Here is a 13388-nt window from a genome sequence, read left to right as displayed (position 1 = left end):
CTTGTAGATTAGTTTACTCATCTCCGTGTTGTACTGTAACTATTTAAGGGCAGTTCTAAATTGGATAAAAAAATGGGAGGTTTTAGACTAATTGTGCTAACGGCACCGAGTATTGTTGAAGTAAATAAAACTTCTGGAACTTTTATTTGTGAGATACCCTCATCTTTCTGTTGCTTGGCTTCCCAAGCCAATTTTTTGTGTGACCTGTAACACTAATGAATAGGTTTTAAGTAAAGTAACCCTGAGCTTGTATTCGATTTGCAAGATCTACTTCCATGGTGGTTTAATGAAATGATGTCTTAATCAGATTTGTTTGTTTCCAAAGGCTTTGCATCAAGCACTGCAAGCAGCAACACATTTAGCTTCAAACCCAGTGCTGGATTAGAAAATACTACAACAACCTCGGGGTTTGGGAACTCTACAGCACCTTCAGTTCCTCCTCTGTCAGGATTTGGAACCAAACCAGTTTCTTCCTCTTCAGCATTTGGAAACACATCTACATTTGGAGCTGCCACTTCCACAGCAGCTTCAGTCCCTGCTGTGTTTGGTACTTCTGCAACCACTCCTACTCCAGGCACCTCTGTGTTTGGAAGCTCTGCTCCATTTGGAAGCAACTCAGCAGCTTCCAGCGGCTTTGGCAGTTCTGCACCGACATCCTCCGCATTTGGGAGCAGTGTGAAAGCAACAACAAATGCTTTAGGGAGCACGATAACAACACCAGCAAATGCTTTTGGGGCCACTGCAGCAACACCAGCAAATGCTTTTGGGGCCACTGCAGCAACACCAGCAAATGCTTTTGGGGGCACTGCAGTATCTGTATCTCAGCCCCAAAACATTTCTGCAAATAATAATTCAGGCAGTGGATATGATAAATTGTATACGCCCCGGACAGAACTCTCAGCAGATGACCTACGAGAGTTTGAAGCAAAAAAGTTCACACTAGGAAGGATCCCTTTAAGGCCACCACCCATTGAACTCCTGAATGTGTAAATCTGACTGACATTAAGTGTACGTGTAGTGACTCGTTCCCATGATCGTTCATTGAATAATGTCGCCTCAGTTAGTACAAATTAAGCTTTCTGAATTTATGTTTTAATCCTTGGTAAATTTGCTACTATTATCAACAGTAGTAGGGATTTAACATTGTAATAATTTATTAGAGAAATGATTGTTGCTTTAAGAATATAAGAAATAGGAGCAGGAGTAGGCCATTTGGCCCCTCGAGCCTGCTCCGCCACTTAATAAGATCATGGCTGATCTGATCATGGACTCAGCTCCACTTCCCTGCCGCTCCCCATAACCCATTACTCCCTTATCGCTCAAAAATCTGTCTATCTCCGCCTTAAATATATTCAATGACCCAGCCTCCACAGCTGTTTGGGGCAGAGAATTCCATAGATTTACAACCCTCTGAGAAGAAATTTCTCCTCATCTCAGTTTTAAATGGGCGGCCCCTTATTCAAAGACTTTCCTTCACCTTCTCCACCCCAAATTTCACTAGTATGTATGCCAGTTCCATTGTTCTGATTGGAAAAGTCTGAATAAACACATCAAAGATATTTCCATATCCTCAAAACTATGTACTGACTAGGATGAGGTGTGCATCCTGATAGATGGTTCTTTTGTGCCAGTTAATGGGGTATCCTAAAATCAGCTGAAAGTTGGAAAAAAAATGAATATATTGAGAGTGAGGAATGTTGGATGCTGCTGGAGCTGTTGCTGCAAGATGCTGAGCTGCCATTGTAAACAGAAAACAGTTTCACTTTTATTTAACTCCCAAGTGTGAGTCAAAACATCTCTTGGGCTACCCATAGGATGAAAGATTTATATTATGTACACAGGCTTCTATTTTTTAAAAACACCATGGGTATAAATGAATAACTACCATGTGTGTGTGTGTGTATGTATATATATATATATATATATATGTGCACTATACATTTTTTGATACTATGTACAATATCTGTTGTATGTACTAGACTGAACCAAGATATTCAATATTTTAAATGCTTAAAATTATTCCAATGAGAACTTGCATAACATTTTACAAAAAAACAATATTTTAAATTTCATGTTTTATAAATATGTACATTAGGAGTGATTGCACGTTCCGGTGCTTCCTGGGAACACTGGGTCATGTAATTACCCCTATTAAGTAATGTATAAAATAAATTTGCCAGTGGTGTCCTTTATATCTATTGAAATGTGATGATCATCCATTCCCACAATCCTTGCTGTATTTTTATTTCTTTTGAGTCTTTTATGATTGTGAATTTGAAGAATATGTAATTTAAATATTCATTTTTGTGACTAATTATTGCTTGGGTGCTGATTCTAGACATGTGCACTCCAACGGAATAGAAAGGGGAAAAAATATTTTCTAGAGCAATTTTAACACAGGATGTCTCTAAGCACTTCACAATCAATGATTTTTAATAAATAAATGTTTTTATGGGTGTTCATCTACTGTTGTATGCAGAGGTTTTTTTTTGCTTATTTTTCTGCTTTTGATATCTTATGTACAAACTGTGATATTTAGCATATCAGAATAAAGTTCCAAATACAGAAATAATTTTACAGTGCCTGTGTCTATGGTTTGATACTGTTGTGATCTGAGAACATTTATGAATTGAGTTTGGTCAAATTATAGGTAATTTATCAGTTGAGAGATGATCTTGGAGAGAGAGAATTTGTTCCTCATTCATCTTGTAAGACAGTAGTAAAGGTCTGTAAGAATGCAATTCACTTTGTTTTATTAAAGGCTACAACTTTTCTGATTTTGAGTGTCCATTAGAGAATTTGTTTCCCCCTCATTTTAAAAAAAAAATACCTGCAATAGCATTTCCAAAGAATTGTGTGTGCATCCCCACGTGTCTCTGTTCATCCACATCCTTCAGCATCTTTCCATTGAGTGAACTGTAAGCTCACTAATTTTTTCCTCCCAAATTGCATTACCTTCCAATTTTCTGCACTAACACAGAAAGGTGCAATAGGATACATTTTGGTAGGAAGAATGAGGAGAGGCAATATAAACTAAAGGGTACAATTCTAAAGTAAGTGCATGAACAGAGAGACCTTTGGGTATATGTGCATAAATCATTGAAGGTGGCAAGGCAGGTTGAGAAAGCGGTTAAAAAAGCATATGGGGATCCTGTGCTTCATAAATACAGGCATAGAGTACAAAAGCAAGGAAGTGATAAACGTTTTATAAAACACTGGTCCGCCCTCAACTGTAGTATTGTCCAATTCTGGGCACCGCACTTTAGGAAGAATGTGAAGGCCTTGGAGACAATGCAGAAAAGGTTTAGAAGAATGGTTCCAGGGATGAGAGACTTCAGTTACGTAGATCGACTAGAGAAACTGGGGCTGTTCTCCTTCAAGCAGAGAAGGTTGAGAGGAGATTTGATAAAGGTTGTTCAAAATCATGATGGGTCTAGTCAGTAGATGGAGAGAAATTGTTCCCATTGGCAGAAGGGTCGAGAACCAGAGGACACAGATTTCTAAATACTCACTAATTTGATCTCTCATTATGGATTCTATAAGTTTTGCGTACAGACTATCGCGATCCGCTCTTGGTCATCGTTCAAGGATGAATAACCCAAAGTTTCAGTCTTTGCTAGATACAACTTAATCCTCTGATGTCAACGATCAACCTTGTGGCTTACGTTTGCACTTTCTCCAGGACTTAAATAGCTCCTTTGAATCTTGGTGATCAAAATTGGACATTGTAGTCGAACTACAATCTGACCAGAACACTGCATTGTTTTAGTTTGGCATCCTGTGTTACCCCACAGTTTTGGTTATACAGCTCAGCATTATATTTGCTTTATTTATTGCTGTTGCACACTGAGTGGATTTGTTAAGCACAGAATCTATACACTAAGAAGTGGAAATGGAATCAAAATAAGCATTTAGTGCTGCACTTTGTACCATGTGATTTAAAAAAAATAGATCTCCTGTGGCATTGGTAATAGAAACATAGAAAATAGGTGCAGGAGTAGGCCATTCGGCCCTTCTAGCCTGCACCGCCATTCAATGAGTTCATGGCTGAACATGCAACTTCAGTACCCCATTCCTGCTTTCTCACCCTACCCCTTGATTCCCCTAGTAGTAAGGACTTCATCTAACTCCTTTTTGAATATATTTAGTGAATTGGCCTCAACAACTTTCTGTGGTAGAGAATTCCACAGGTTCACCACTCTCTGGGTGAAGAAATTCCTCCTCATCTCAGTCCTAAATGGCTTCCCCCTTATCCTTAGACTGTGTCCCCTGGTTCTGGACTTCCCCACATTGGGAACATTCTTCCTGCATCTAACCTGTCTAACCCCGTCAGAATTTTAAACGTTTCTATGAGGTCCCCTCTCATTCTTCTGAACTCCAGTGAATACAAGCCCAGTTGATCCAGTCTTTCTTGATAGGTCAGTCCCGCCATCCCGGGAATCAGTCTGGTGAACCTTCGCTGCACTCCCTCAATAGCAAGAATGTCCTTCCTCAGGTTAGGAGACCAAAACTGTACACAATACTCCAGGTGTGGCCTCACCAAGGCCCTGTACAATTGTAGCAACACCTCCCTGCCCTTGTACTCAAATCCCCTCACTATGAAGGCCAACATGCCATTTGCTTTCTTAACCGCCTGCTGTACCTGCATGCCAACCTTCAATGACTGATGTACCATGACACCCAGGTCTCGTTGCACCTCTCCTTTTCCTAATCTGTCACCATTCAGATAATAGTCCGTCTCTCTGTTTTTACCACCAAAGTGGATAACCTCACATTTATCCACATTATACTTCATCTGCCATGCATTTGCCCACTCACCTAACCTATCCAAGTCGCTCTGCAGCCTCATAGAATCCTCCTTGCAGCTCACACTGCCACCCAACTTAGTGTCATCCGCAAATTTGGAGATACTACATTTAATCCCCTCGTCTAAATCATTAATGTACAGTGTAAACAGTTGGGGCCCCAGCACAGAACCTTGCGGTACCCCACTAGTCACTGCCTGCCATTCTGAAAAGTCCCCATTTACTCCTACTCTTTGCTTCCTGTCTGACAACCAGTTCTCAATCCATGTCAGCACACTACCCCCAATCCCATGTGCTTTAACTTTGCACATTAATCTCTTGTGTGGGACCTTGTCGAAAGCCTTCTGAAAGTCCAAATATACCACATCGACTGGTTCTCCCTTGTCCACTCTACTGGAAACATCCTCAAAAAATTCCAGAAGATTTGTCAAGCATGATTTCCCTTTCACAAATCCATGCTGACTTGGACCTATCATATTACCTCTTTCCAAATGCACTGCGATGACATCCTTAATAATTGATTCCATCATTTTACCCACTACCGATGTCAGGCTGACCGGTCTGTAATTCCCTGTTTTCTCTCTCCCTCCTTTTTTAAAAAGTGGGGTTACATTGGCTACCCTCCACTCCATAGGAACTGATCCAGAGTCAATGGAATGTTGGAAAATGACTGTCAATGCATCCACTATTTCCAAGGCCACCTCCTTAAGTACTCTGGGATGCAGTCCATCAGGCCCTGGGGATTTATCGGCCTTCAATCTCATCAATTTCCCCAACACAATTTCCCGACTAATAAGGATTTCCCTCAGTTCCTCCTCCTTACTAGACCCTCCGACCCCTTTTATATCCGGAAGGTTGTTTGTGTCCTCCTCAGTGAATACCGAACCAAAGTACTTGTTCAATTGGTCCGCCATTTCTTTGTTCCCCGTTATGACTTCCCCTGATTCTGACTGCAGGGGACCTACGTTTGTCTTTACTAACCTTTTTCTCTTTACATATCTATAGAAACTTTTGCAATCCGTCTTAATGTTCCCTGCAAGCTTCTTCTCGTACTCCATTTTCCCTGCCCTAATCAAACCCTTTGTCCTCCTCTGCTGAGTTCTAAATTTCTCCCAGTCCCCGGGTTCGCTGCTATTTCTGGCCAATTTGTATGCCACTTCCTTGGCTTTAATGCTATCCCTGATTTCCCTTGATAGCCACGGTTGAGCCACCTTCCCTTTTTTTATTTTTACGACAGACAGGAATGTACAATTGTTGTAGTTCATCCATGCGGTCTCTAAATGTCTGCCATTGCCCATCCACAGTCAACCCCTTCAGTATCATTCGCCAATCTATCCTAGCCAATTCACGCCTCATACCTTCAAAGTTACCCTTCTTTAAGTTCTGGACCATGGTCTCTGAATTAACTGTTTCATTCTCCATCCTAATGCAGAATTCCACCATATTATGGTCACTCTTCCCCAAGGGGCCTCGCACAACGAGATTGCTAATTAATCCTCTCTCATTACACAACACCCAGTCTAAGATGGCCTCCCCCCTAGTTGGTTCCTCGACATATTGGTCTAAAAAACCATCCCTTATGCACTCCAGGAAATCCTCCTCTACCGTATTGCTTCCAGTTTGGTTAACCCAATGTATGTGCATATTAAAGTCACCCATTATAACTGCTGCACCTTTATTGCACGCACCCCTAATTTCATGTTTGATGCCCTCCCCAACATCACTACTACTGTTTGGAGGTCTGTACACAACTCCCACTAACGTTTTTTGTCCTTTGGTATTCTGCAGCTCTACCCATATAGATTCCACATCATCCAAGCTAATGTCCTTCCGAACTATTGCCTTAATTTGCTCCTTAACCAGCAATGCTACCCCACCTCCTTTTCCTTTTATTCTATCTTTCCTGAATGTTGAATACCCCTGGATGTTGAGTTCCCAGCCCTGATCATCCTGGAGCCACGTCTCCGTAATCCCAATCACATCATATTTGTTAACATCTATTTGCACAGTTAATTCATCCACTTTATTGCGGATACTCCTTGCATTAAGACACAAAGCCTTCAGGCTTGTTCTTTTAACACCCTTTGTCCTTTTAGAATTTTGTTGTGCAGTGGCCCTTTTTGTTCTTTGCCTTGGGTTTCTCTGCCCTCCACTTTTCCTCATCTCCTTTCTGTCTTTTGCTTTTGCCTCCTTTTTGTTTCCCTCTGTCTCCCTGCATTGGTTCCCATCCCCCTGCCATATCAGTTTAAATCCTCCCCAACAGCACTAGCAAACACTCCCCCTAGGACATTGGTTCCGGTCCTGCCCAGGTGCAGACCGTCCGGTTTGTACTGGTCCCACCTCCCCCAGAACCGGTTCCAATGCCCCAGGAATTTGAATCCCTCCCTGTTGCACCACTGCTCAAGCCACGTATTCATCTGCGCTATCCTGCGATTCCTACTCTGACTATCACGTGGCACTGGTAGCAATCCCGAGATTACTACTTTTGAGGTCCTACTTTTTAATTTAGCTCCTAGCTCCTTAAATTCATTTCGTAGGACCTCATCCCTCTTTTTACCTATGTCGTTGGTACCAATGTGCACCATGACAACTGGCTGTTCTCCCTCCCTTTTTAGAATGTCCTGCACCCACTCCGAGACATCCTTGACCCTTGCACCAGGGAGGCAACATACCATCCTGGAGTCTCGGTTGCGGCCGCAGAAACGCCTATCTATTCCCCTCACCATTGAATCCCCAATCACTATTGCTCTCCCACTCTTTTTCCTGCCCTCCTGTGCAGCAGAGCCAGCCACGGTGCCATGAACTTGGCTGCTGCTGCCCTCCCCTGATGAGTCATCCCCCTCAACAGTACCCAAAGCAGTGTATCTGTTTTGCAGGGGGATGACCACCCAATGAAGGGTTAATGATAATTTAGTTCCTTGGACTTACTGACTTAGTACCTGCTCTAAACCAGTTCTTTTGAATGGCATCACCAAAATTCACTGCTTGAGAAAAATGTTTCACTACTTATGGTGAAGCTTTCATTTTAAAATCCAAACTATACATCTAGTGCCTGTCTGCACTCTCTGAAATATAAGTTGAATTGGAGCTAGTGTTTGTCTACTAAACTTATTTTGCAAGATTCAATAGTCAATAATTGTTTGCTAACTTTGGGTTTAATATGTTTTGAAGATGCTGCTGTTGAAAAATACCACTGGTCTATATCTTATATTTTCAAACTTGCTCCTTTCCTCAGCATTTCTCTTTAATGTCCTGTACTAAATGGAATATTGAGTGCAAAATTTTTCATTTAAGACATGATGCAGTTTTTGGTTTGGTGTTTAAAATTTTAGTAAATCATTATATGAAATTTGAGGCTGTGGAAAATTGTCTCTAATTTTCCTCACTTGTACATCTGCCAAGATAATATAATCTTCTTAGCTACTAACTGACGGACTTTGAGTTTGAACAGTGAATTTTCGGCTCATCGGATCAATTTTCCAGATGTGACAATTAACCAAAAAATATCAAATTTTAGTCTTCATAGTGTCAATGTTCCAAAATTAATTTAAATATGTTCGAAAGATTTTTAGGAGCTGGAGAAAATGTGAGTTCCATTTTTCTTTCACTTGTGCACAAAATCATCAAGTCGCAAGTATCAAGCCTTTAATTCATGCTATGCCCTTTCGTGACATTGCCAGTGCTTTCTGACTCCTTGTTATTGCTGGTATGGCCTTACACTATAAAAATGAAGGAATAATGTAAGTAACTAATCATCCCAGGAAAACCACACGAGAGTCTCAACACGTATCAGTTGTCTGTTCAATCAACCTCCGTGATGGTAAAATAAACACAGAAAATGCTGTCAACACTAAGCAGATCGGGCAGCAACCGTGGAGAAAGGTAGAATTAACTTTTAATCTTGTCAGAAGCAGCTGGTCAGGAAGCTTCTGTGGTGACAGGCCATCAATCTGAAATGTTAATCCTACCCTTTCTCAACAGATGCTGCCTGACCTGCTAAATGTTCTGTTTTTATTTCAGATTTCCAGCAACAGCAGTATAATACTTTTTGCTCCATGATGGTGTGTGTCTGATACAAACAATAACTAAGAATAAAATGCATTATTGCTCCTTAATGTGTATATATTACAAATACTGTGTAGACACAAGATATTGGCCGAGAATTTGCTAGGAAAGTAGTGACTATTTAAATACGCACGGCGATACTCGTGTATTTAAAAAAAATGCAACAACTTGCAGCGAGGAAGAGATACAGCGTGAGTTGTGAATCGCTACAATTTGCTGGACGATTTGCGCTGCTTTGCTGTTGGCCTTGCAGAAACGGAAGCTCGCCATCGACCTCCCCATGAGTTCCAAGAAATTACTACATTTGCATTGTTAAAACAGCAGCAGAAAGTATGGGCTGGTATTTCACAATGTGAGGACCACCTTAATGACCAGATTTATGTTCTGCAATGCCACTCAACCTCGGAGGCACAGAAAGGTGTGTCTCTCTAAAACATGCACTCCCATGTTCCACCACCAGGGAGTGCATCTCCTGAAGTCCCAAGGGATCCCAGCATCCCTTGGGAGCACTGTATATAAGCCGGCCCCTAAGGCCTGTTACCCTGGAGTGTCTCAATAAAGACTGAGGTCACTGTTACTTTAACCTCCCTGTGTGCAGTCTCATCTGTGTTAGGAGCACAACAAATAGCGACGAGTATACGAATCCAACGCAAAGATGCAGCAAACCGTGGGCATCCTGGAGAAGTTCTCGGAGGGTGAGGACTGGGAAGCCTATGTCGAACGGCTAAACCAGTACTTTTTAGCCAACGAGCTGGACGGAGAAGGAAGCACTGCAAAAAGGAGAGCGGTCCTCCTCATGGTCTGCGGGGCACCGACCTACAGCCTCATGAAGAATCTTCTGGCTCTGTTGAAACCCACAGATAAGTCGTATGAGGAGCTATGTACACTGGTTCGGGAGCATCTTAACCCGAGGGAGAGCGTGTTGATGGCGAGTTATCGGTTCTATACGTACCAGCGATCTGAAGGTCAGAAAGTGGCGAGCTATGTCGCCGAGCTAAGGCGACTTGCAGGACAATGTGAGTTTGATGGCTACCTGGAGCAAATGCTCAGAGACTTTTGTGTACTGTGCATTGGCCACGAGACCATCCTACGAAAACTTTTGATTGTAGAGACACCAACCCTCAGTAAGGCTTGCAGACGATCTGTAAGCTCTGCAAAACCTGCTAAACACCACGTGGCAGAGGACGATTGTTCCATGGTGGATCAAAGCAATTTTGAGCCTCAGAGAGGAGCCAGATGCTGAAGTACACGGGGTGCACACATTTTTGACGAAATGTCCACCTATAATGCTGAACGTAAAATTGAATGGCTTACCCATAGCCAGGGAACTGGACACTGGCGCTAGCCAATCCATCATGAGGAAAAAGATGTTTGAGAGACTGGTGCAACAAGGCACTCAGACCAGTCCTGAGCCCCATCCACACGAAACTGAGAACGTACACCAAAGAGCTTATCACTGTCCTGGGCAGCGCCATGGTCAAGGTCACCTACGAGGGCACAGTGCACGAACTGCCACTCTGGATTGTCCCGGGCGATGGCCCCACACTGCTTGGAAGGAGCTGGCTGGGCAAAATCCACTGGAACTGGGATGACATCCGAGCGCTATCACATGTCGATGAGGCCTCATGTACCCAGGTTCTTAACAAATTTCCTTCCCTTTTAGAGCCAGGCGTTGGTAACTTTTCCGGGTGAAGGTGCGGATCCACTTGGCCCCAGAGGCATGACCCATTCACCACAAGGCGCGAGCAGTACCTCACATGATGAGGGAGAGAGTGGAAATCGAACTGGACAGGCTGCAACGTGAGGGCATCATTCCCTCCAGTGGAATTCAGCGAGTAGGCCAGCCTGATTTTTCCAGTACTCAAAAGTAATGGCATGGTCAAGATTTGCGGTGATTATAAAGTAACTATTAATTGTTTCTCGCTACAGAACCAATACCCACTACCTAAGGCAGATGACCTATTTGTGACACTGGCAGGAGGCAAGACGTTCACCAAGCTCGACCTGACTTCGGCCTACATGACGCAGGAGTGGAGGAGTCTTCGAAGGGCCTCACCTGCATCAACACGCACAAGGGACTGTTCATTTACAAGAGATGCCCGTTTCGAATTTGGTCGGCTGCAGCGATCTTCCAGAGAAACATGGAGAGCCCACTCAAGTCAGTACCACGCATGGTGGTTTTTCAGGACGACATATTGGTCATTGGTTGGGACATCATCGAGCACCTACAAAACCTGGAGGAGGTCCTCCAGCGACCGGATTGCGTAGGGCTGCGGCTGAAGAGGTCAAAATGCGTCTTCATGGCAACAGAAGTGGAATTTTTGGGGAGAAAGATCGCGGTGAACGGCATTCGGCCCACAGACGCCAATACAGAGGCTATCAGGAATGCGCCCAGGCCACAGAACGTCACGGAAATGCGGTCGTTCCTGGGACGACTCAACTATTTTGGTAACATCCTACCTGGATTTAAGCACCCTCTTAGAGCCCGCACATGTGTTATTGCGTAAAGGTGAGAAATGGGTCTGGGGAAAAAAAACAAGTAATTGTTTTTGAGAAAGCCAGAAACATTTTATGCTCCAACAAGCTGTTTGTATTGTATAACCCGTGTAAAAGACTTGTGCTAGCATGTGATACGTCGTCATACGGAGTCGGGTGTGTATTACAACAAGCCAACGTTGCAGGGAAGTTGCAACCTGTCGCCCATGAAACATAGAAACATGGAAAAAAGGTGCAGGAGTAGGCCATTCAGCCCCTCTAGCCTGCACCGCCATTCAATGAGTTCATGGCTGAACATGCACTTCAGTACCCCCTTCCTGCTTTCTCGCCATACCCCTTGATCCCCCGAGTAGTAAGGACTTCATCTATCTCCCTTTTGAATATATTTAGTGAATTGGCCTCAACTACTTTCTGTGGTAGAGAATTCCACAGGTTCACCACTCTCTGGGTGAAGAAGTTTCTCCTCATCTCGGTCCTAAATGGCTTACCCCTTATCCTTAGACTGTGACCCCTGGTTCTGGACTTTCCCAACATTGGGAACATTCTTCCTGCATCTAACCTGTCTATACCCGTCAGAATTTTAAACGTTTCTATGAGGTCCCCGCTCATTCTTCTGAACTCCAGTGAATACAAGCCCAGTTGATCCAGCCTTTCTTGATAGGTCAGTCCCACCATCCCGGGAATCAGTCTGGTGAATCTTCGCTGCACTCCCTCAATAGCAAGAATGTCCTTCCTCAAGTTAGGAGACCAAAACTGTACACAATACTCCAGGTGTGGCCTCACCAAGGCCCTGTACAACTGTAGCAACACCTCCCTGCCCCTGTACTCAAATCCCCTCGCTATGAAGGCCAACATGCCATTTGCTTTCTTAACCGCCTGCTGTACCTGCATGCCAACCTTCAATGACTGATGTACCATGACAACCAGGTCTCGTTGCACCTCTCCTTTTCCTAATCTGTCACCATTCAGATAATAGTCTGTCTCTCTGTTTTTACCACCAAAGTGGATAACCTCACATTTATCCACATTATACTTCATCTGCCATGCATTTGCCCACTCATCTAACCTATCCAAGTCACTCTGCAGCCTCATAGCATCCTCCTCGCAGCTCACACTGCCACCCAACTTAGTGTCATCCGCAAATTTGGAGATACTACATTTAATCCCCTCGTCTAAATCATTAATGTACAATGTAAACAGCTGGGGCCCCAGCACAGAACCTTGCAGTACCCCACTAGTCACTGCCTGCCATTCTGAAAAGTACCCATTTACTCCTACTCTTTGCTTCCTGTCTTCCAACCAGTTCTCAATCCACGTCAGCACACTACCCCCAATCCCATGTGCTTTAACTTTGCACATTAATCTCTTGTGTGGGACCTTGTCGAAAGCCTTCTGAAAGTCCAAATATACCACATCAACTGGTTCTCTCTTGTCCACTTTACTGGAAACATCCTCAAAAAATTCCAGAAGATTTGTCAAGCATGATTTCCCTTTCACAAATCCATGCTGACTTGGACCTATCATGTCACCATTTTCCAAATGCACTGCTATGACATCCTTAATAATTGATTCCATCATTTTACCCACTACTGAGGTCAGGCTGACCGGTCTATAATTCCCTGTTTTCTCTCTCCCTCCTTTTTTAAAAAGTGGGGTTACATTGGCTACCCTCCACTCAATAGGAACTGATCCAAAGTCAATGGAATGTTGGAAAATGACTGTCAATGCATCCACTATTTCCAAGGCCACCTCCTTAAGTACTCTGGGATGCAGTCCATCAGGCCCTGGGGATTTATCGGCCTTCAATCCCATCAATTTCCCCAACACAATTTCCCGCCTAATAAAGATTTCCCTCAGTTCCTCCTCCTTACTAGACCCTCTGACCCCTTTTATATCCAGAAGGTTGTTGGTGTCCTCCTCAGTGAATACCGAACCAAAGTACTTGTTCAATTGGTCTGCCATTTCTTTGTTCCCAGTTATGACTTCCCCTGATTCTGACTGCAGGGGACCTACGTTTGTCTT

At 43.4% G+C, this 13388-nt stretch overlaps 1 protein-coding gene across 1 annotated transcript in view; it reads left to right on the top strand.

Annotated features, from left to right (window-relative positions):
- nup42 (nucleoporin 42) overlaps positions 1-2777 on the top strand; it is a 156554-nt gene extending 153777 nt beyond the window's left edge. The window contains exon 7 of the mRNA XM_070880959.1: positions 326-2777. Coding sequence (XP_070737060.1) covers positions 326-990 — 665 coding nt within the window. The 3' untranslated portion in view covers positions 991-2777. The remainder of the gene's footprint in view (positions 1-325) is intronic.
- The last annotated feature ends 10611 nt before the right edge of the window (positions 2778-13388 follow it).

Source organism: Pristiophorus japonicus, chromosome 5 (genome assembly GCF_044704955.1).
Source record: "Pristiophorus japonicus isolate sPriJap1 chromosome 5, sPriJap1.hap1, whole genome shotgun sequence".
NCBI lineage: Eukaryota > Metazoa > Chordata > Chondrichthyes > Pristiophoridae > Pristiophorus > Pristiophorus japonicus.
This window is presented reverse-complemented; position numbering and strand designations above follow the sequence as displayed.